The sequence below is a fragment of the Orycteropus afer genome, unplaced genomic scaffold, assembly GCF_000298275.1.
Source record: "Orycteropus afer afer isolate SDZICR_OR568_19922 unplaced genomic scaffold, OryAfe1.0 scaffold00010, whole genome shotgun sequence".
NCBI lineage: Eukaryota > Metazoa > Chordata > Mammalia > Tubulidentata > Orycteropodidae > Orycteropus > Orycteropus afer.
In genome coordinates, this window is record NW_006921597.1 from 14,952,113 (window position 1) to 14,975,943 (window position 23,831).

Below are 23,831 nucleotides of genomic sequence, written 5' to 3' on the forward strand. Positions count from 1 at the left end.
GAGTTGATGCTTTTGAGTTGTGGTGCTGGCAAAGAATGCTGAAAGTACCATGGACTGCTAAATGAACTAACAGATCTGTCCTGGAGGAAGTGCAGCCGAAATGCTCCTTGGAAGTGAGGATGGCCAGACTTCATCTTACCTACTTTGGTCATATTGTCAGAAGGGACCATTCCCTGGAGAAGGATGTCGTGCTTGGTAAGGTGGAGGGTTGACGAAAGAGGGGAAGGCCTTCAACAAGATAACTGACACAGTGGCTTTGATGATGGGCTCAAGTCCAGCAAGAATCATGGAGCTGGTGCAGGATCGGGCGGTTTTTTGTTCTGCTGTGCATAGGGTTGCTATGATTCGGAAACGACTTGACAGCACTTAACAACAACAACACATAATTTTGAGAATGATGTGGATTGTTAATAAACAACATTTTTTATGATTTTGCAATGTATACAAAAACTTTGCTAAGTGAACAAAGTTTTTCTTTTTCTTTTTTCTTCATGATAATTTCCCACAAAATAGGTTAAAACTGAAAATAGCAAGAGAAAACATCTTTTGAAATTTTATGCTATGAAACACTTAAACCTTTGATTATTTAAATAGTTAGCACTTACAGTGTACTTTAGAAATGCCTTTTTAAGTTATAAAATATGTGCACATTCTTTGTAGAGAAATTGTAAAATACAGAGATGTATGAAAAAGAAGAAAAAAATCATCTTTTTCTACCACTAAGTGATAACTGCTGTCAACATTTTACAGAATTAATATTGGTATTTTATCAGTATTTTTATCTAGTCTCTTTTCTATATATACCTTCTCCTCAGTTACTGATTATCTGGTTATCCAATATTTGCCGTTTACAATAGTAAAAAATCTGATATCCAACTATTTTGCGCATTAAGGACGTACATCTGGCAATAATGAACTCTGAGATGCGAGGTGAGAGTAATGCTAACTGTGATGGTAAGGTTGTATTTCAACTTGGCTAGGCCATCATTCTCAGTGGTTTGGCAGTTATATAATTATGAAACAGCAGTTGTATAATGATGTACTTTGGCAGTTATGTAATAATATAATTTGGCATTTATGTGCTTTTTTAGCCTGCTTTTGAATGTCTGGGCAACTGGATGTAGTTATTCCCCATGATGAGACTGATAATCATCTCCATGGTGGAATCTGCTGTGAGCAGCTGAGTAGCTGCCTTAGGCATGTGGTCTGCTTCCAGTATATAACAAGAGACTTTGAAAAAGGTCTCTATCTTTTTGGCACGCTTGGATCCTGCATGTAATCAGGTCTTCATTCAGCTGCCTGCCATGTTGCCTGGCAATCTTGAGACTGTTTCTGGGCTTGAACTAGGGGCCTGCTGTGTTGCTTGATAATCTTGGAACTATGCCATTTTACTTGTCAACCTTGGGTTTGTCAACCTCAGCAGCAGCTGCCTGAGTTAAAAGAAGTCTCCAGCTCCAGTGGGCTGAGAGCAAGAGGCAGAGCTAAAGCCCAAGGTTGAGGGACCTTCACCCAGCACCTAGAGCTGGTAGTTTGAACTTTGACTTCTAGCCTCCTAAACTGTAAGAGAATAAATCCCTATTTGTTAAAGCCATCCACTTGGCGGTATTTTCTGTTACAGCAGTACTAGATAACCAAAGCAGAATTTGGTACTGAGAGAGTGGGGTGTTGCTCTAAGATAACCAAAATGTGGAAATAGGAGTAGACTGTGTCCTTGATTCAAGATCCCTGCACTGAGACCACAGCTGAGAGCCTGGCAGAGAGACAGTGGCAGCAGAGCTGAGAGACCAGCAGATGGCAGCAACAGAGCTAAGAGACCAGCATAAGACAGAGTAATAGGCTTACCAGCCCACAGAGGAGAAAGCTGAATGCCTTTGGGCAGGAACGTCCCTGGCAGAGTGGGTTTCCATTGGGCATTAATTGAGAGACCAAGGAAATGGAAAACAGTTGCCTAAGCCTTAGAGGGTATGACCATGGCCTCTGGGGGTGGAACCACCACATCCTCCTAGCTTTCAAAGAGTCGGACCTTCACTAGCTTGGTTCTGGAGTGTAGGTGTGCTGTACATGAGGGCAAGAGGAATGGGACCATATCCACTGCCCAAAAGTGAAGTGGCAGGGCTTCCACGTTCAAGGTGCAGATGAATGGGGCCTGCTAGGCCAAGGGGGTGAGGTCACCAGTCAGATAGACTAGAAGACTTGGGCCACCTAATGCAGGAGAGTCTATACAGGTGCCAGATTGACAAAGGGTGGAATTGTGGTAGTTAAGGTTGTGTGTCAGCTTGGTTGGGCCTGGTTTTGGGTGTCTGGGCAGCTGGATATAGTTATTCCCCATGATGAGACTAGTAATCAACTTCATGGTGAAATCTTCTATGAGCAGCTGAGTAGCTAGCTGCCATAGGGATGTGGTCTGCTTCTAGTATATGACAAGAAGCTTTGGTCTCGGTCTTTTTGGCACACTTGCATCCTACATGTAGCCAAGTCTTCATTCAGCAGCCTGCCATGTTGCCTGCCAATCTTGAGACTGTTTCTGGACTTGAACTGGTGGTGTGCCTATGTTACTTGATAATCTTGAAACTGTGCCATTTTACTTGTCAGCCTTGGATTTGTCAGCCTCAGTAGCCAGCAGCTGCCTGAGTTAAGAAAAGCCTCTAGCTCCAGTGGGCCAGGAATAAGAGGCAAAGCTGAAGCTCAAGGTTGAGGGACCTTCACCCAGTGCCTAGAGCTGGAACTTTGAACTTGGATTTATAGCTTCTAAACTATAAGAGAATAAATTCTTATTGTTAAAGCCATCCATTTGTAGTGTTTTCTGTTATAGCAGCACTGTTGTTGTTATGTGCTGTCAAGTTGTCTCCGACTCATAGCGACCCCTCTTTAGGTTTTGGAGGCAGTATCACTACAGAATTGGATTGCCCAGTCTTCCTTCAGAGGAGTAGCTGGTAGGTTTGAACAGTCAACCTTCAGGTTAGCAGTCAAGTGCCTTAGGCACTGTGCCACCAGAGCTCCCATAGCAGCACTAGATAACCAAAATATGTAATGATATAGTCATCCTCTATTTTGTGATACAATGTGATTGTCCTCCACTTTCATGTATTGCCTATTTTCGCATAATGACCTGGTCTTTGAAATCGAGCCATGTTGATAAGTGAGGAATGGGTATACCTATATAGAAACAAAATTGAAACATCATAAATTATATAAAGTTTTACATCCTACTTTTTTCTCTTAACATAATATTGTGTGAATTTACCCATGATTTTGATTATTTTTCAATAACAGTTTTTAATGGTTGTAATATATTTCAGTATATGGAGTTACCATACTTTACGTACACATTCCTATTTGGGTCAATAAGCTTATCATTTCACTATTAACATTTAGCCAGGGGAGACGATTTGTGTATAAATATTTGGCCACATCTATGATTTTTTCCTTAGGGTCAATTTGTAGTACTGGGATTACTGAATCAAAGGATATTAACAGTTTTTTTTTCCCCCTTTTGTTTAATCTATTGTATTTTTTAATTACTGAAATTTTGAAAAATGACCAAAGAAGAGAATAATATAATGAAATCCCATGTACCTATCCCCGGCTAGGTGTGAATGCTTTTAAGACCTTGGTTGTTGTTGTTGTATACTGCTGTTGAGTTAGATCTGACTCATAGCGACCCCTCCTTGGGTTTCTGAGGTGGTATCACTATGGAGGTAGATTGCACAATCTTCCTTCCAATGAGTGGCTTGTCTGAACCCCCTGCCTTCTAGTTAGCAGTCAAATGCCTTAGACACTATGCCACCAGAGCTCCTTCAAGACCTTGTAGCTGTTACCTAATTGATTTCTGGAAAGAACTTAGTAATTTGCAGTTATATTCACAATGTATGTGAGTTCATATCCCATCTCACCATTGATAATATCACTCACTCACTCACTGCCATCAAGTCGATCTTGACTCATAACGACCCCTCCTTGAGTTTCTGAAGCAGTATCTCTATGGAAGTAGATTGCCCAGTCTTCCTTATGAGAAATGGCTGGTGGGTTTGAACTGCCAGCCTTCTGGTTAGTAGTCAAATGCCTTAGGCACTACACCACCAGAGCTCCTGTTATTGATAATATATCATCACCAATTTGATAGATAAAAAGTAAAAATTAGTTGTTTTAATTTGCTATTTTTACTTACTATTGAAATTGAATATTTAAACATGTGTCTTTTATCCAGTTTAACTTGCTGTTAACTTATTGTGGGCTTTGGGGAAATGAAAGTTTAAAATTTTAATTTAGTAAAATGTGGAAATAGTTTCCCTTCACTTTTATGCTTTGAAAACTCACCTGTGTTTACTTCTAGTTTTTTATAGTTTTAATTTTAATATTTAATTTTATTTCACTGACAGTTTAAGTGTATTTAATAATATTTGATAATAGTAAGAATTTATTTAAGTATATTTAATAAGTATATATTTAATATCTAACTCAAATTGTTTTTTCCCTTTAAGCCCAATTTTTGTACTATTGTATGTTGAATAATCTATTCTTTTCTCCATTGGTTTTTGTTTTATTATCATATTCTAAATAATTTGTACAAATTATCTCTCCTGTTTTATTACTGGTAGTAATAAGATTTCAAAAATATGCTCAAATAGAATTTGTAGGAGTATTTTTAGGTTTTAATAATATTTGCTCTAACTCTCATGTTCAATTTAAATATTTTCTTGTGTTTTTGTAAAGATACACTTGGGTGACTGGTAAAGAACCACTTACCTATTATGACATGAACTTATCAGCTCAGGACCATCAGACCTTTTTCACCTGTGACACTGACTTTTTACGTCCTTCAGACACAGGTGTGTATCAGATTTGTTCATGGGGTGAACAGTGATTGTGAAAATTATTTTTAAAATTTTTGGAGTTATTTATTATAATATATGGAGTTATTTGGCTTGGAGTTTCATCATTGATAAGAAACAGATTAAATTGAAACTAATGATTATAATATAGGTTGATATACAACATTTCTTTGTTATAAAAAATTTAAAAGTATTTTATAAAAAAATTTAAATTGCTTCTTTCATTATTTAAAAACCTTTTAGATCAAATGTAGCAGCTGCTTATATAAAGTAATAATGTACCCTGTTTGGGTCTGGGAAGTTAGCACTTGGAATTTATACGTAAAACAAAAGAGTGGGAAAATATGTAAAGATTGGGGAATGGGATGAAGAGAAAAATGGATCATGTTTTATTTTAGTCATAAATTAGAGATGCATGTAAACTGGTAGAAGATCATAGAACATAACTATATTTAGTCCTCTCTGAAGCTGTGCTCAATAATATATTAAGACTCATTAATGTATGCATAAAGACAGGGATCTTTATCACAATTTTTGTGTACATTGACTTCCCATTCTTTGTCCATCTTATGAGCTACATTTTAATCCTTCAAGATCCCGACTAAAAGTCACATTCTCTAGGAAGCCTTCTCTAGGATCTCTTGACACAGAGTTATTCCCTGTATTTTTATCCTAAACTAAAAACCAAACTCACTGCCGTCAACTTCTTTCCAAAGCATAGTTACCCCCATTGGGTTTCTGAGGGTGTAAATCTTTATGGAAGTAGATCGCCCAGTCTTCCTTCCACACAGCAGCTGGTGGGTTTTAGCTGCTGACCTGGTAGTGCCTTATCCACTGTGCCACCAGACCTCCTTATTTCTTTGCTACTTAATCCAAACCTTTATGAAATAATTTTAATTTATCAACCACAAGCATTTATTTGTTAATGTTATCACATTGCTTTAATGTTTGTCCTCCCTAGTAAAGTGTGAAACTTTGCAGGGCAAGGACTATATTCTTTTCATCTTTATATCCCAATCATCCAGTCCATTGTTTGACATATTGTAAATCATATTTAGTCTTTGATGAAAGTATGAATGAATGAGCTGTGACAGATACCTTAAGCAATTTCACTAATAATAAGCAACATTTATATAGCACTTATGTACACCAGGCACCATTCTAAGCAATTTATGTAAGTGTACTCATTTAACCTTCCCAATCATTTTATGAGATGGATACCGTTATAAGACCCATTTTAAAAATAAGGGAACTATAAATGTACTCATTTAACCTTCCCAGTCACTTTATGAGATGGATACTGTTATCAGCCCCATTTTAAAAATAGGGGAACTGAGGCACAAAGGGATCGAGTAATATGCCCTAAGTCATACAGCTAACAAGTGGTTAAGCAGGGTTTCAAATTCAAGTCTGGCTCTTTAACATTACACTGTTGCTGCTTCTACCCACCTCATGCAAGCTCTGTAGACCATTAATAGAAGAAAATCATGAACAATAATGGTCTGAAAAATAACCAGTCTCCCAGCATCAAAGTGGGTTAATTGTGATATATCTTTGCTTGATTGAATATGTTAAAGAATGAATGGTATCAGGAAACCCGAAGATCTTTGTATGGTTTTATGAAATGGTTTAATTACAAATAGAAGAGGAAAAAGAATTGCTTTATGTTTATATGTTTAATGTTTATACTGATGGCAAAGTATAGATGTTAGGGAAATATCTCAGTGGGGAACAAGTACTGTGTATTACTTTAAGGATTGAGGTGACCCTGGAAATTTGATTTTACCTCTGTCTAACAGGCAGAATTGCAAACATTGGTAGGCTTTTCAAATAGTAACCATGGCTGTCCACTAAAGCTGTGGTCTTAAAACATTTTTGTTTCCATACTTCCTAAAAGAATTTTGAAAAACCATGTGTCTTGTTATCAGTCAGGATTCTCCAGAAAAACAGTATCAATAGGAGATAAATATTATTTATATATACAGTGAAACCTGTGAGAGCCGAAACTCAACAGGACTGCCTTATTCTTGGTCTTACAAGTTTTTCAATTCTGACAGGGGGCAGTCCAGTTTTCTATTTTAGCAGAAACTGCACTATTTAGAAGGACAATAGAATTTTCCTTTTCTGACTGGTTTCTGCCTTACACAGGTTACGGCTTCTGCAGGTTTTACTGTATATATTTGTTTTTGTTGGTTGCTGTTGAGTCAATTCTATGTGTACAGAGTAGAACTGTTCTTGGGTTTTCAAGGCTGTAGCCTTTCAGAAGCAGATCACAGGCCTTTCTTCTGAAGTTCTGGGTGGGTTTTAACTGCCAACCTTTCAGCTAGTAGTTGAGTGCTTAACCGTTTATGGCACCCAGGGATTCATTTGTGTGTGTGTATGTTACATATATGTAATATGTATAAAATATGTACAATAAATATTTTTTAAGTAATTGGCTCATTTAAGTGTGAAGACTGTTAAGTCTAAAATCTGTATGGCAGGCTGACAGCCTAGAAAGGCAGGCAGAAATTGAAGTTGCTGTCTAGAGTCTGAAATCTGTAAAGCAGGCTAGAAACACAGGCAGGATTTCTATGTTACAGATTTGCTATAGAATTCCTTCTCCATGAAACCTCAGTTTTTGCTCTTAAGGCCTTTTACTGATTGGTTGAGGCCCATCCACATTATTGAGGGTAATCTACTGAAGTCAACTGATTGTAAATGGTAATCACATCTATGAAATGCCTTCACAGCAACATCTAGACTAGTGTTTGACCAAACAATTAGACACTATAGCCTAGGCAAGTTGGCACAAAGTTATCCATCACGTATCCCTTCACACATTTTTAGGTTGACATTAAAAGGTTAAATAACTGCAAAGAATATATTTTTGACATATTGTCTGTAAATTTTTTTAAATTTAAATTTCCTTTGACCATAAAACTCTGAATATTACTGTATACTTTATTTATATTTTGTCAAATCCTTGGGGTGACGAATTCAGCTCTTTCATCTTTAGGAAATATCTCAACCTGATTCTCAGCCAATTGAGACTTAATATCTGACAGAAAAGTCTAACTTCATTATTCCGTTCAAATAAACAGGTTAACGTACATTCCCATGACAACTCACTCTCTCTCTTCTGAGTTAGAATGTTAAGATGGAAAGATATATACATTTAGGAGCTTTGACTAGAGTTTATCACTTGGCCAAAATAAAGCTCCACTGCCTTTATTTTTCCTTTTTTAAAAAATTTATTTATTTTCTTTTTGTTGTTGAGAACATACATAGCAAAACATACACCAATTCAACAGTTTCTACATGTAACATTTAGTGATACAGATTATAGTCTATAAGTTGTACAACCATTCTTAGCCACCTTTTCTGATTTGTTCCTCTACCATTGAAATAAATTCACTGCCCCTTAAGGTTTTTCTTTTTTTTTATGTTAGGTGCTGTGAAGTTGGTTCTGACTTGTAGCGACCCTTTGTACAACAGAACAAAATACTGCCCAGTCCTGCACAATTCTCACAATCGTGGCTACATTTGAGCCTATTGCCCCTTAAGGTTTCTCTCTAATCTTTCATGTTGCTGGTGTCATTTTGATCTCATATAGATAGTTCTTAAAAGAGCATAATGCTCAAGGCAGATCTTTTTTACTAGTTAAGCTAAACTATTTGGTTTTTAGAATACTGCACGGGATATTTTTGGTTAATGTTTAAAGATTATCTCAGGGCAGTAGTTTCAGGAGTTCACCATTACAGCTCCACGAAGTCTGGAGACTGTGAGAATTTGAAATTTTGTTCTGCATTTCCCCCTCTTTTTCATGAGAATTCTTCTATACAATCTTTGATCAAAATATTCAGTAGTGTTGCCTGGATACCTGGTCTCATGGCAAAGGAGGCTGTTGTTCACGGAGGCAATTAGCCACACATTCCATGTACTCTTCCTATTCCTGACTCTTCTTCCTCTGTTGCTCCAGATGAATAGAGACCAATTTTTGTGCCTTGGATGGCCACTTGTTCGTTTTTATGACCCCAGACACTAAACAATGAACTAGGAATAGAAATGCACTAGGCATGTTATTAGACCAATTAACTGGGATGTCCCATGAAACTATGACTTTAAACCTCCAAGCCAAGGAACCAAATCTCATGAAGTTTTGGTTGTACATAAGCAGCCTCAGCAGCTTTTTTCTGTTATTTTTCTTTAGTCATCATTGTAAGTATATCTATCACTCAAATACTACCAATTCAACTTTTACAGATGTACAACTTTTTGACAGGAAGTACAATAATTGGCTATACAAATGTACCCTCAATCAGTGTGATATTTTTATCACTCTTAGTGCTTCCTCCCCCTCCATTCCTCTCTTGATAATCACTAATAAACTTTGTTCTCTGTGCATTTGCCTTTCCTTGCCTTTTTATACAAGTGAGGTCATATAATATTTATCTTTTTGTGATTGACTTATCTCGCTCGGGAGCTCTGGTGGCTTCGTGCCAAAGGCATTTGACTGATGACCAGAAGCCTGGCAGTTCAAACCCACCAGCCACTCCTCGGAAGGAAGATTCGGCAATCTACTTTTGTAGGGATACCACTTCGGAAACCCAAGGAGGGGTCGCTATGAGTCGGGATCGACTTGATGGCAGTGAGTTTTTGTTTTTTTTTTTCCACTAAGCGTAATGTCCTCCAGCTCCATCCGCATTATAGCATGTATCAAGGGTTCATTTGTCCTGCTTGCTGAGTAGTAGTCTGGTGTATGTATGTACCATATTTTGTTTATCCATACATCTGTTGATGGGCATTTAGGTTATTTCCACCTTTTGCTAGTGCTACAATGTATAATGTACATGTCTCTGTTTGAGTACTGCTTTCAAGTCTTTTGGAGTGGAATTGGTGGGTTATATGATAATTCTGGGAGCTCTGGTAGCATAGTGCCTAAGGAACTTGACTGCTAACCATAAGGCTAGCAGTTCAAACCCATCAGCCACTCCTCAGAAGGAACATTGGGAAAGCTACTTCTGTAGTGATACTGCCTCAGAAACCCAAGGAGGGGTCACTATGAGTCAGGTCCGACTTGATGGCACATAACAATAACAACAACATGATAATTCTAGTTTTAGTGTTCTGAAGAACTGCCATGGCTGTACTATGTTGCATCTTACTAGCAATGGATAAGGGGTCTAGTTTGTCCACATGATTGTCAACATTTGTTATTTCCTGTTTCTATTTTCATCTTAGCCATCAAGTGTGAAGGAAATGATATCTCATTGTGGTTTTGATTGCTTTATTATTTGATTGGTTTTTATTTACATCATTTGGCTTAGGATACTGAACATCTTTTAATGTGTTTGGTGGCCATTTGAATTGTCCTCTTTGGTGGAATGTCTATTCAACTCCTTTCCTATTTTATGATTATTTGTCTTTTTGTTGTTAAGTTCTTTTAAGTTTTATGTATATATTGTGTATTAGATTCATGTCAATAATCTCCAGTTGGTAGCTTGTCTTTTCACTTTTTTGGTAAAGACTTTTAATGAATAAAACTTTTAAATTGTTATAAGGTCTCATTTATTTATTTTGTTGTTTGTCCCTTTTTTATTATTACTATGTCAATCCAATGTTAAAAGCTCAGCCTGATAGCATTGCCCCTGCTTTTACTTTTAAGAATTTTATGGATTTCGTTTGCACGTTTAAGTTCTTGCTTCATTTTGAATTTGTTTTTGTGTATAGTGTCAGACATGGATCCTGTTCATTTTTCTTCATGTGGAATCCATTTTGCCCAGCGCCTCTTACTCAAGATCTGAGAATATGCTTTACAGTATTTTGATGGTTTTAAATTTAATAAACCTCATCAAAATAAAAAAGAGGAAAGGCACAAAGGTTTAGAAAATACTCCTTGCTATTGTTTTAGTATTTTTAAATATTTGTACCTTTCCTTTATTTTTATTTTGATTAGAAGGTTTATTGTAATTATTTTATTTTATTTTTTTATGATACCCTGTGTTTTATTATTTTCTTGCCAAGTTTAAAACAATCTGTTTTCTCTCAAAATCATCTTGACTTCCTCTCTTTTTGGAAGTTCTCTAACCACAGTCTTTATTCCCTCTTTTTGCTTTGCAGTTATCCTCATTTACAAATTGTTATCTCTGGTCCTTGTTTTCATTCTTTTGAGTTTATTTTACATTTTCTATATCTGGGTTAGTTCTGGGTTATGTTGTCATGTATTAATCATAGGTTGTTGTCTACTGTTGTAAGTTCTCTGTCTGAAGGACTCCCTTTAGCATCTCTGGTGAGGTTGGTCTGTTTTTCACAAATTCCCTTAATTTCTATTTATCTGAGAATGTCCTAATTTTGCTATCATATTTGATGGACAGTTTTGCTGGGTATATACTTGTTGGTTGGCAGTTTTTTTCTTTCAAGCTTTTATATGTGTCATCCCATTGCCTTCTCACCTGCATGGTTTTTGCTGAGAAATCAGAGCTTAGTCTTACTGGTTGCCCTTTGTAGGCAACTTTTCCTTTTTCTTGACCTGCTATCAGGATTCTTTCTATGTCTTTGGTTTTGGAGAGTTTGATGATGATAAGTCCTGGTGATTTTCTTTTGATGTGTGTCCTGTTTGGTGTTCATTGAACTTTTTTATATTTTTTAGTTTTTTAAATTGTGATTTGGTAAACTAGATGAATGCTACCATCTAAAAATTAGGTTTTTATGTGCTTCAGATGACTTCTCCAAAAGAGTAAAAAGAGAACCTACAAACTAGGGGAAAATATATTCGGCAACAACATACCTGACAAGGGACTTATTTCTAAAATTTATAGAGAACTCCGACACCTCAACAACAAAAAAAACAAACAATCCAATTGAAAAATGGGCAGAAGACACGAATAGACACTTCACCAAAGAGGATATTCAGGCTGTCAACAAACATGAAGAAATTTTCATGATCATTAGCCATTAGAGAGATGGAAGTCAAAACAACAGTAAGATACCATCTGCCTCCAGCACTAACAGCAAAGTTCAACAAGACAGAAAATAACAGATGCTGGTGAGGATGTGGAGAGATCGGGACTCTCATACACTGTTGGTGGGACTGTCAAATGATACAACCTCTATGGAAAGCAGTAGGTGATTCCTTAAAAAGTTGGAATTAGAAATACCATTTGATCCAGCAATCCCATTACTAGTTATATATCCTAAAGAAGTGAGAGCGAGGACAAGAACAGATATATCCAAACCCGTGTTCATTGCAGGACTATTTACAATAGCAAAAAGATGGAAACAACCTAGGTGCCCATCAACAGAAGAATGGATGACTAAACTATGGTACATACACACAATGAAATACTCTGCAACACTAAAGAATAATGTCAAATCTGCACAACACTGGGTAATATGGTTGAACTTGGAGGATATTATGCTGAGTGAAATAAGTCAATCACAGAAGGACAAATATTGTATTAGTTCTTATTGTAAAAGTCAAGGGAAGGTTTATATATGGAAGGAAACTTTGTTGGTTACCAGGGGTGGGAGGGGAGGGGAAGTAACACTGCAAAAACAAAAAAATATTTAAAAAAACCAAGAAGGTGCTATATCCAGAAAGAAAAAGGGGGGAAAAAAAAACACCCTCTCCAAGGTCTAAATTGCTATATAAACCCTCAAGGGAAATACAATAAAATATTATTAAACAGATCAAAGAAAAACAACCCTCCTGGGTCCTCATCCTCTCAGCTTTCCTCTTCCTGAGTACTGGCCACAATCACCAAATCCCCAAGGTCTCACTGAAACCACAGCTCCTGATGAACCCCCCAACCCCGCACTCAGCCACCTGCTCCTCACCAAATCCTGATCCTCATCATCAAAAACCTCAGCACCTCACTGCACCCCCAGCTCCTTGAATTGCCCCAACCCCTGAGTGAACCTCTAATTCCTCAATGAACCCTCAGACCCTCTCTGAACTTTTAATCTCCCAGTGAACTCCCAGCTCCACTGAACCTTTAACCCTCACTAAGGCCCCAGCCCCACTCTGGGCCCCTCTCCACACACTGAACACTCCTCACAGAACACGAAAAAAAAAAAAAAAATGTGATTTCGGTGAAAGTTTACAGAGCAATTTCATTTTCCATACAACATTTCATTCATACACATTTTGTTTCATGATATTGACTGCAATCCCCATAATGTAATGGTTCTTTTCCCACTTCCTCCCTCTGGTTACCTTTTCACTGTATCCTTCTTTTCTATGAATTCCTGCCCTCTGAGCTATCTCCCTGTGCGAATACTGCTCTTCTGATTTTCCATTTTTGATTATTCTAAGGAGTGTAACTACCTGGTATAAATGTTCACCTTATATGCCTGTCTATTGTCTGACTGGAAGCCACAAGAGTGAGTTCAATTCCAGGTCTGAAGGGTCACTAGGGGCCCTAGTCTCTGGGGTTTCACCAATCTCTATCAGACCAGTAAGCTTTGTCTTTATTCTAAGTCTGAATTTCGTTCCACATTTTTCTCCCACTTTAGCCAGGATCTCCTATTTTGATCCCTGTCTGAGTGGTTGACAGTGATAGCCAGGAATCATCTAGTTCTTCTGGTCTCAGGGTCATGTAGGCCGAGGTTCATATGGTCCACTCGTCCCTTGGACTAGCTGTTTCTAGGTGTCTTTGGTTTTCTTCATTCTTCTTTGCTCCAGATGAATAGAGACCAGTCATTGCATCTTAGATGGCTGCTTGCAAGCTTTTCAGATGCCAGTCACTACACTGAAGTAGGATGTAGAACAGTTTTTGTGTGGTATGTTAATGCCAATTGAGCTTGGTGTCCCCTGTGACCATGGTCCCAAGCCCATGGACCCAGTGACTCTTGCCTTCAGGATGTTTGGTTGTGGCTAAGAAATTATCATCACTGTGTCCCATTAGCTATATCTTATATATGGACATTGTTACAGCACATATAAATACATATGTATAAATATCATCTGTCAAACTTATGTATGGTCATAGCTATAATCCCTTTTGGCTAGACATACCTGATCATTTACCCTGTCTACCTATGTATCCACCTGTAGATTAATATTTGTTATTACTGACAGTTTAGTATTGTGTATGTAAAGTGTTCATCTTTGTTGTCTGTACCTTTTGTGTGCCTCTCTATGTATTTCTTTTCCTTAGTGTTATTGTGTTGGTCACTCACTTTTAGTGTATTGCCTTTCTCTTCACCCAGATCAATACTTTTCTCTTACTTACCTTCTTCTCCCCTCCCATCCCTGGTAACCAACAAAGAGTTTCCTTCTATATGTAAATCTTTCCTTGACTTTTTAAGATAGTGGGCTAATACAGTATTTGTGATTGACTTATTTCACTCAGTACAATATTTGTGATTGACTTATGGTGGACTAATACAATAACTGTGATTATTTCATCCAGCATAATGTCTTCTAAGTTCATTCACATTATGCAGTGTTTTGCAGATTCTACATTAATCTTTAGTGTTGCATAGTATTCCATTGTGTATATGTACCATAGTTGGTTATCCATTCCTCTGTTCATGAGTAGTTAGGTTGTTTCCATCTCTTTGCTACTGTGAATAGCACTGTGATGAACATGGGTATGTATGTATCTATTTGTGTCCTGGCTCTCACTTCTTTAGAATATATGCTTAGTAATGGTATTTCTATTTCCAACTTTTTAAGCAATTGCCATACCATATTTCATAGTGGTTGTATCATTTTACAACCCGACCAGCAGTGCATGAGAGTTGCAGTTTCTCCACATCATCGCCAGCATGTATTTTCTGTCTTGTTGCACTTTGCTATTATTGCTGGAATGAGATGGTATCTCATTGTTTTGAATTGCATCTCTCTGGTAACTAATGATCACAAACGTTTCTTCATGTGTTTCTTGGCCGCCTGAAAATCTTCTTTGGTGAAGTGTCTGTTCATGTCTTCAGCCCATTTTTTAATTGGAGTTTGTCTTTTTGATGTTGAGGTGTTGGACTTTTCTATAAATTTTAGAGATAAGTCCCTTGTCAGATATGTTGTTGCCAAATATATTTTCCCATTCTGTAGGTTTTCTTTTAAACTCTTTGGGAGAAGTCTTTTGATGCACACAAAATTTTAATTTTTAGAAGGTCCCAGTCATCTAGTTTTCCTATTACTTGGTTTCATATTACTTGCTTCGTCAATCAATACCAGTGAAAGCAGCAGTCAACAAATCAGACAGCGTATTGCTCTGGGCACATCTGCTGCAATAGACCTCTTTAAAATGCTAAAGAGCAAAGATGTCTCTTTGAAGACTAAGGTATACCTAACTGAAGCCATGGTATTTTCAATAGCCTCATGTGCAGGTGAAAGCTGGACCATGAATAAGGAAGACCAAAGAAAAGTTGATACTTTTGAGTTGTGGTATTGGAAAGGAATACTGCAAGTACCATGGAGTGCCAGAACAAACAAATCTGCCCTGGAAGAAGTGCAGCCTTGGAAGTGAGAATGGCCAGACTTCGTCTCACCTACTTTGGTCATGTTGTTAGAAGGGACCATTCTCTGGAGAAGGATATCATGGTAAAGTGGAGGGTCAGTGAAAAAGAGGAAGACCCTCAATGAGATGGATTGACACAGTGGCTGCAATGAGGGGCTCAAGTATAGCAAGGATTATTATAGCTGGTGCAGGACTGGGCAGTGTTTATTTCTTTTGTATATAGCATTATTATGAGTTGGAGCCAACTTGATGAACTCTAACTATAAACAGTCATCTAGTTTATCTTCTGCTGTTTGTGCATTTTTTACTTACATTCGGTAGTCTATTAATGCCATATATTAGGGCCCCTAAGTGTGCCCCTATTTTTTCTTTGATGAACTTTGTAGTTTTAGGTTTCACATTTAAGTCTTTGATCCATCTGGTGTTAACTATGTGTATAGTATGAGCTATGAATCTTGTTTCATTTTTTGCAAATGGATATCCAATTTTGCCCACACCGTTTGTTAAAGAGACTCTCTCTTCCATGTTTAATGAATCAGCCTTTTGTCAAAAACCAGCTGACCCTTGATGGATGCATCTATTTCTAGGTTCTTGATTCTGTTGCACTGGTTTATGTGTCTATCATTATCCAGTACCAGGCTGTTTTGACTACTGTGGCTTTGTAGTAGGTTTTGAGATCAGGGAATGTAAGACATCCTACTTTGTTCTTCTTCAGTAGTGTTTTGCTTATCTGAGGTCTCTTTCCTTTCCATATAAAAGTAGTGAGTGGTTTTTCTATGTCCTGAAAGAATGTTGATGGAATCTGGGTTGGGATTGCATTGAATGTATAGATTTCTTTGGGTAGTATTAACATTTCCACAATGTCCAGTCTTCATATCCATGAGCATGATATATTCTTTCATTTATATAGCTGTCTTATGGTTTCTTGAAAGTAGTATTTTGTAGTTTTCCTTGTTTACGTCTTTTGTGTCCCTGGTAAGATTTATTCCCAAGTATTTTATTTTTTTGGTAGCTGTTGTAAATGATAGGAGCTCTGGTGGTGTAGTGTCTAAGGCATTTGACTGCTTTCCAGAAGGCTGGTGGTTCAAACCCATGAGCCACTCCTTGGAAGGAAGGGTGGGCAATCTGCTTCAGTAGAGATGCCGCCTCAGAAACCCAAGGAGGGGTTACTAGGAGTCGGGATTGACTGATGGCAGTGAGTTTGGTTTGTTGGTATTGTAAATTATATTAATTTCCTTTCAACGATCTTTTTGCTGGTATAGAGGAATCCAGCTGATTTTTCTATGTTGATTTTATGTCCTGACACTATGCTAAATCTTTCAGTTAGTTTCATTCTTGCTGAGTCTCTTGGGTTTTCTATGTATAGGATCATATCATCTGCAAATAGGAGTAGTTTTACTTCTTCCTTATCAATTTGGATGCCTTTGATTTCCCTTTCTTATCTTAATTGTCCTGGCTAGGACTTCCAATACAATGTTCAACAGAAATGGAGAAAGGACATCCATTGTCTGGTTCAAGGGGAAAGCTTTCAGTCTCTCTCCATTGAGAATAATGTTGGCTGTTGGTTTTGCATATATGCCCTTTATTATGTTGAGGAGTTTCCCTTCTCTTCCTGTTTTTCTGAGAGTTTTTTTTTTTTAGCGGGAATGGGTGTTGAATTTTATCAGGTGCCTTTTCTGCATTGATTGATATGATCATGTGGTTCTTTTCCTTTATTTCACTTGTGTGATGGATTATGTTAATTTCTTTTCTAATGTTGAACCATCCGTGCATACCTGGTATGTATCTCATTTGGTCATGATGTATTGTTTTTTTTTTGAAATGTTGGAGTCTATTGGCTAGGATTTTGTTGAAGATTTTTGCATCTATATACATGAAGGATATTGGTCTGTACTTCTCCTTTTTATTGGTATCTTTCTATTAGGTTTATGCTTGCTTCATAAAATGAATTTGGATGGATTCTGTCCTTTTCTATGTTCTGAAATAGTTTGAATAAGATTGGTTGTCAACTGTTCTCTGAATGTTTGGTAGAATTCTCCAGTGAAGCTGTCTGTGCCAGGATCCTTTATGTTGGTAGTTTTTTTCATGACCTGTTCAATTTCTTCTTTTGTTGTGGGTCTGTTCCTATTTTCTACTTCACTCTCTGTTAATTTAGGGAAGTAGTTTGTTTCTAGAAATCTGTCCATTTCTTCTAGGTTTTCAAATTTGTTGGAGTATAGTTCTTCATAGTATCCTGATGCTATCCTTTTTATTTTGGTTGGCTCTGTTGTGATGTTGTCCATTTCATTTGTTATTTATGTTATTTGCATCTTCTCCTTTTCTTTTGTTAGGTTTGCCAGTGGTTTGTTGATTTTACTAATTTTTCAAAGAACCAACCTCTAGACTTGTTTTTTGTTTGTTTCTCCCTTGTCTTTCTATTTTCTGTTTCATTTATTTCTCCTCTAATCTTTATTATTTCCTTTTTTTCTGGTAACTGTAGCCTTTTGTTGCCTGCTCTTTTTCTCATTGTTGGAGATGTTGGGTTAAGGTATTGATTCTGGCTCTTTCTTCTTTTTGATTTGTGCATTTATTGCTATAAATTGCCCTCTGATGACTGCTTTTTCTGTGTCCCAAAGATTTTGGTATGTTGGGTTTTCATTTTCTTTTGATTGAAAGAATTTTTAAATTTCATTTTTTATTTCTTCTGTTACTCAGTAGTTTTTAAAGAGAGTGCTACTCATTTTCCACGTTTGCTCTTTTTCCATTGATCCTTCTATTGCTGATTTGTGATTTTAAACCATTGTGATCTGAGAAGATGCTCTGCAGTATTTCATTGTTTCAAAATTTAATGAGACTTGTTTTGTGGCCTAATATATGGTCTATCCTGGAGAATGTTCCATGTGCACTAGAAAAGAATGTATATTATACTGTTGTTTGATGAAGTATTCTGTAGATGTTATAAGGTCAAGTTGATTATGTTGTTTAGTTCTTTGTCTTTATTGAGTTTCTTTCTAGTTCTATCTGTCATTGAAAGTCTTGTATTAAAGTCTCCTACTATTACTCTGGAGTCATCTATTTGTCATTTTGACTCTATTAATCTGACTTAGGTATTTTGGGGCTCTTTCATGGGGTCTGTAGATATTTATTATGGTTGTGTTTTCTTGTTCAGTTGATCTTTTAATCATTACATAATGTTCTTCCTTGTCTCTTATAATGGTTTTTGTCTTTAGTAAGTTTTATCAGAAATTAATATTGCCACTCTTACTCTTTTTTGATTGCCATTTGCTTGATACATCTTCTTCCAACCTTTGATTTTCAGTCTATTTTTGTCTTTATGTGTTAGGTGAGTCTCTTGTAGAAAGCATTGATGGATCATGTTTTCTTATCTAGTCTGTTTCTATCTCTTGATTGGTGCATTTGATCCATTTACATTCAGTGTAATTATTGACAAACACGAATTTATTGCTGTCATTTTGTTACGTATTTTTTCTTGGTGTTGCTAAGTTCTTTGCTCCATACACTTTCTGTGCTTGAGCTCATTTTGTGTATGAGATTTGTTGTCATTTCCTGCTTTGCTGTCAGTTTAGTATTTACTAAATATTTGTGCCTCTCATTTTTATTTTGATGTGAAGATTTATGAATTTTCTTTGAGGTTACCTATCGTGTGATGTATTGTTTTCTTCCTGTATTTAAAACATTCTGTTCTATCTCACAATTGTCTTGACTTCCTTGCCACTTGAAAGTTCTTTACCTATATTATCTATTCCCTCTTTTTGGTTTGTAGTTGTGCTGATTTATCAATTGATGTCTCTGGTTCCCTGTTTACAATCTTGTAAGGTTTTTTTACTTTAGATACATCTATAACTCAGTTGGTTTCTGGGTTATGTTGTCATGTGTGTTAATTATCGGTTGTTGTCTGTTGGTTCATTGTCTGAAGGACTCCCTTTTGCATCTCTTGTAAGGTTAGTCTGGTTTTAACAAATTTCCTTAATTTTTATCTGGAAATGTCCTTATTTCACCATCATTTTTGAGGGACAGTTTTGTTGAGTATATAATTCTTGGTTGGCAATTTTTTTCTTTCAGGTTTCTACATATGTCATCCCATTGCTTCCTCTTAATATTAATATTAATTTTATATTAATACTAAATTAATATTGCCACTCTTACTCTTTTTTGATTGCCATTTGCTTGATACATCTTTTTCCAACCTTTGATTTTCAGTCTATTTTTGTCTTTATGTGTTAGGTGAGTCTCTTGTAGAAAGCATTGATGGATCATGCTTTCTTATCTATTCTGTTTCTATCTCTCTCTTGATAGAAACCTGCCTGGTTTCTCCTAAGAAATCAGAGCTTATTCTTATTGGTTGCCCTTTGTAAGTAACTTTTTGTTTTTCTTGTGCTTTCAGGATTCTTTCTTTGCCTGGTTTTAGTGAATTTGATTATGATGTGCCTTGGTGATTTTCTTTTGAGGTCTCTATTCTGCATGGGGTTCACTGAATTTCTTTTTTTCCTCCATAGTGCAACCCACTTCCATGCCTGCAGTATATTCCAAGCCAGGCAATGGTTCAAGGCTACAGTCTGCTCTAGCATGGGACACTATGAGAAGGCCATGGGGACAGGCTTGTTGAACTTCTTCAATGAATGTTTTCTTGTCTTCTATCATATTTTAGAAGTTTTCTTCCAACAAATCATCAACAATTTTCTCTGTGGTTTTATTTTTCTCTTCCTGTTATGGAATTCTTATCACTCATATGTTATTCTTCTTGATGGTGTCCAATATGAATCTTAGGCCTTCTTCATTTTGTTTTGACCTGTTTTCTGACTGATCCTTTAACAAAGTGGTATTGAGGGATTTGTCTTCAATGCCACTAATTTTGTCTTCCAATTACTCAATTCTTCACCTTTGCCCATTCAATGTGTTAACTGTTTCTAAAATCTTCACCTTTGCCCATTCAATGTGTTAACTATTTCTAAAATCTTAGTATTAATCTTCTGGATTTCTATTTGTTGTTTTTGTATGGTTTCTAGATTTTCATTTATTTTTTAAATTTGTTCTTGTATTATTTTATTTATTCATTTTTAGAGCTTGCTTAACATTCAACGTTACATGTACATTTAGTTTCACTCCCCATTCACCATGTCCAACCCCAACCCAGTCTCCTCCCCTCCCCATCCCACAGCCCTCCCCCTTTGCCCCCCACACTCATGCACTCCCATTTGTCCTGCAGTTCCTCAATTTGAATGTTGGTTCTCTGGTGCCCTGTGGTCTGTTGCTCTAAGGGATGTATTACCATATAGTATGTAGGTGTGTCATCTTGGGTTGAGTGGTTTGCATGTACATCTTATTAACTATTGGGCTGAGAGTCAGCCCCTGGGGGTGCATTTTATTCCAGGCGCAGAATGTATTACAAGGCCATAGTATTGGGGGTCTCACCAGACTTCATCTGACCAGTAATTCTGGTCATTATTGAGTTTTTGGATTTTTGTTCCACATTTTTCCTCCCACTCTATCCAGGATCTCCAGATTTGATCCTTTCCTGAGTGATTGGCATTGGTAGCCAGGTACCATCTAGTTCTTCTGGTCTCAAGGGCTGTCATGTCCTAGGGCTGATTGCTTCCAAATGCCCTTGTTTTTTAGCACTCTTCTTCACTTCCAATGCTAGGAGACCATTAGCTGCATCTTAGATGGCCACTTGAAAGCTTTTAAGACCCCAGTCACTACTCAGCAATGTAGGATGCGGAACAAGGCTTTTATGTATTTTGTTGTGGTGCTTGAGTCTGATGCCCTGTATCAGAAATCAGTCTAGAAATAGAGCAACAAAAGAATCCTATAGTATCTAGAAGTAAGGAAATAATAAAGATCAGAGCAGAAATAAATGAAACAGACAAAAAAAAAAAAAAGAAAATCAACAAAACGAAAAGCTGGTTCTTTGAAATGATTAATAAAATCGATAAACCATTGGCAGATCTAAGAAAAGAAAGAAGATCCAAATTACAAGAACCTACTCTTTTGTGCTTCTACTGTGTCGTATACTTCTGTAATTTTGGTATTCATCTTCTGGATTTCTAACTGCTGTTTTTGTATAAGTTCTGATTGTGTATTAATCTTGTTATTTTGCTCTTGAATGATTTTCCTGAGTTCTTCCAGGGAACTGTCTGTGTTGTCCTTGCTTCTGTTTGGGGTTTTCTTAGGCTCTCATAAAGATCTTTAAATATATCTTCTAAATTCCTTCTCAGATAATTCTATTGCCTACTCTTCTTCCATGTTTAATGAGACCTTTGTTTGTGATTTTGCTTCTAATGCCTTGTCCTGTTTTTTTGTTTGATTTGAGCTTGCCTGTTGTTTCCTAGACATTTTGAGGTTGTCTTTAGCTGTTGGTTATGTATTGATTTGTTTTGTCTTGCTTTTATGGTTTAATATTTTGAAAAGATGAAGCTGGTATATTTTATTTGTTTAGTTATTAATTCAGGTATGCTGGGTTGCTCTGCAGTTTTCTTTGTGATGATGGAATCCCTGTGTGGAATGTGGATATGGGTTTCTGTTTGTCATAAAAAGGGTTTAGAGTTTGAACCGGGAGGTATTATGGTGGCTGAATGTGATTTCTTCTATTGGATGAGTTATTGGCGGAGAAGGTGGGAGCGGAAGACTGGGAGAAGGGAAGTTCCCTGCTGGTAGGGGCGGTGTCTAGGGCTTTGAGCAGGCTGCTAATGATGACATTGTACTGTTATTGACAGGCCTACAGCTCAATTTCAGCAAAGACTCCAGTTGTTAGGGCGTTGCCATCTCCCGCCAGGCTCAAACATGCAAAAACCCCGCTCCTGAGGCCCCTCGGTGCCAAAAAGCAGACCCAAGACAACTGCTTGGCTCTGCAATCCACCGCAGGGGTTCTTCTCTGTGGTCCCGCCCACCTGCAGCACCAGCCCAACCGGCCCAGACCAGGATCCGCTGTGGGAGCTCCTCTGTGGGTCTGCCCACCCGTGGTGCCAAAGATCTGCTCGGCTTCAGCAGCACTGGAATCAAGAGAGTGCCTGCTAGTAATCTGTGGTCCCAGTATCACTGATAAAGTCAAGTGCAGGCCTCTCAGTGCCACTAAGCTGACCCAAGCCTGTTCGGTGACCCGCTGTGGGGGTATCTCCCTGAGCCCATCCTCCTGCAGTACTAATAGACTCTCTGCTCAGGTTTCAGCAGCGCTGGATGTGCCTCTTTGCACCTAGTCGACCCAAGTTACTGATAAAATCAGGTGCTGAAGGTAGATCCTTGGGGTGATCGCTGGTATGCTGGTGTGGTCGCTGGTATGCTGGTGTGGTGTGTCTTCTTCCTTAACCCAGGGAAGTCTCAGATGGCGTTTCTCGCCTGCTGGTTCACACTCCCCCAGGGAAGTCTCCAGTGGCCTTTTTTGGCTGCCTGTCGGTGCTCCGTAGGATAGATTGTCTAATCTTGTTATCTTTTTTTCCCCTCTGTACCTTTCTCCTTTCTAATTGTACTCCTCTGTGTTTGGTGCACTCTGACTCAGTGAGCTGTTCAAAGCACCAGAATCCCTAATTCAGACTGCTGTACCTTTTTTTCAAGCACTAAGTTGCTGGAGGGAAATAGTGTGGTGATCACTGATAAGACTCCATTTTGTATTATTTTCCTAAATTATTCTAGACTTTTTTTCTGTGTTTTCCTTAACTTTGTCATTGTTTTCCTTGATCTGTCTCTCTCATTGAAGGTACCTAAATATAATTCTTTTGAATTCCTTATCAGTCAGTTTCAGTGCTGCTTTTTCCTCAGGATGTTTTCTGGGTCTATATCTTGGTCCCTTGTTTGCACCACTCTATCTTGCTTCTTTGTGTGAACTGGAATGGTCATTTGTATTCAAGACAGTGTGATGTTGTTGTATTTATATTTCTGCTATATCTGCTAGTTTGGCAGCACTTAGGTACTCACCACCTGTCTGCTGGTGGGTGTGATAGAGGATGAGAGTGTGTGCACAGATCTCTGTTAGCCATTTGTGAAGAGCAGTTGTGGGCAAGTTGGCTGGTATTGGCCACCATCTGTCATTGATCTATTGGTACAGAAGTAAGTGGTAGCCTACACCCAGTGGATAGGACTACAAGAAGTCTATGTGTGATTGGGTTGTGTGGGTATGGTTGCTTTCTAGTCATCATCCTCCACTGTGGTTGTCTATACCGTCCTCAGCAAGTGGAGCCTATTCTTAGGTTGCTGCCCAGATCAGAACACTGCTTGCAGTTATTCAAAATGGCTATGCTGTCAGTACAGCCAACAGTCCACAGGTCTGTTTGTCTCCTTTTTCTCTGTTTTCCTTTCTGGTCATCAACTGTCAGTGCAGTTGCCCATACAGTCTCTGGCAAGCAGAGACTGTTCTTAGGTTGCTGCCTGGATTGGAATGCCACCTGTATATACTCAAATTGACTGTTTTGTCAGGAAAGCTAACAGTCCACAGCTCCATTGGTCTCCTTATTCACTGTTTTCATTCAGGTTCTTCTACTAGTTGGTATTTAATCCACTTCTTTATCCTTCCCTACAGAGGTCAGGGTTCCAGGATTAGCTTCTGTATCTGTTTCAATTGGTT

The 23,831-nt window shown here is 37.7% G+C and overlaps 1 protein-coding gene and 1 pseudogene across 1 annotated transcript in view; one reads left to right on the forward strand and one right to left on the reverse strand.

Annotated features, from left to right (window-relative positions):
• Positions 1-23,831, forward strand: part of ST7L (suppression of tumorigenicity 7 like) — a 151,464-nt gene that overhangs the window by 28,520 nt on the left and 99,113 nt on the right. The window contains exon 5 of the mRNA XM_007949167.2: positions 4,714-4,829. Within this exon, the coding sequence (XP_007947358.1) occupies positions 4,714-4,829 (116 nt within the window). The remainder of the gene's footprint in view (positions 1-4,713; positions 4,830-23,831) is intronic.
• On the reverse strand, positions 19,769-19,896 carry LOC122150918 (annotated as a pseudogene).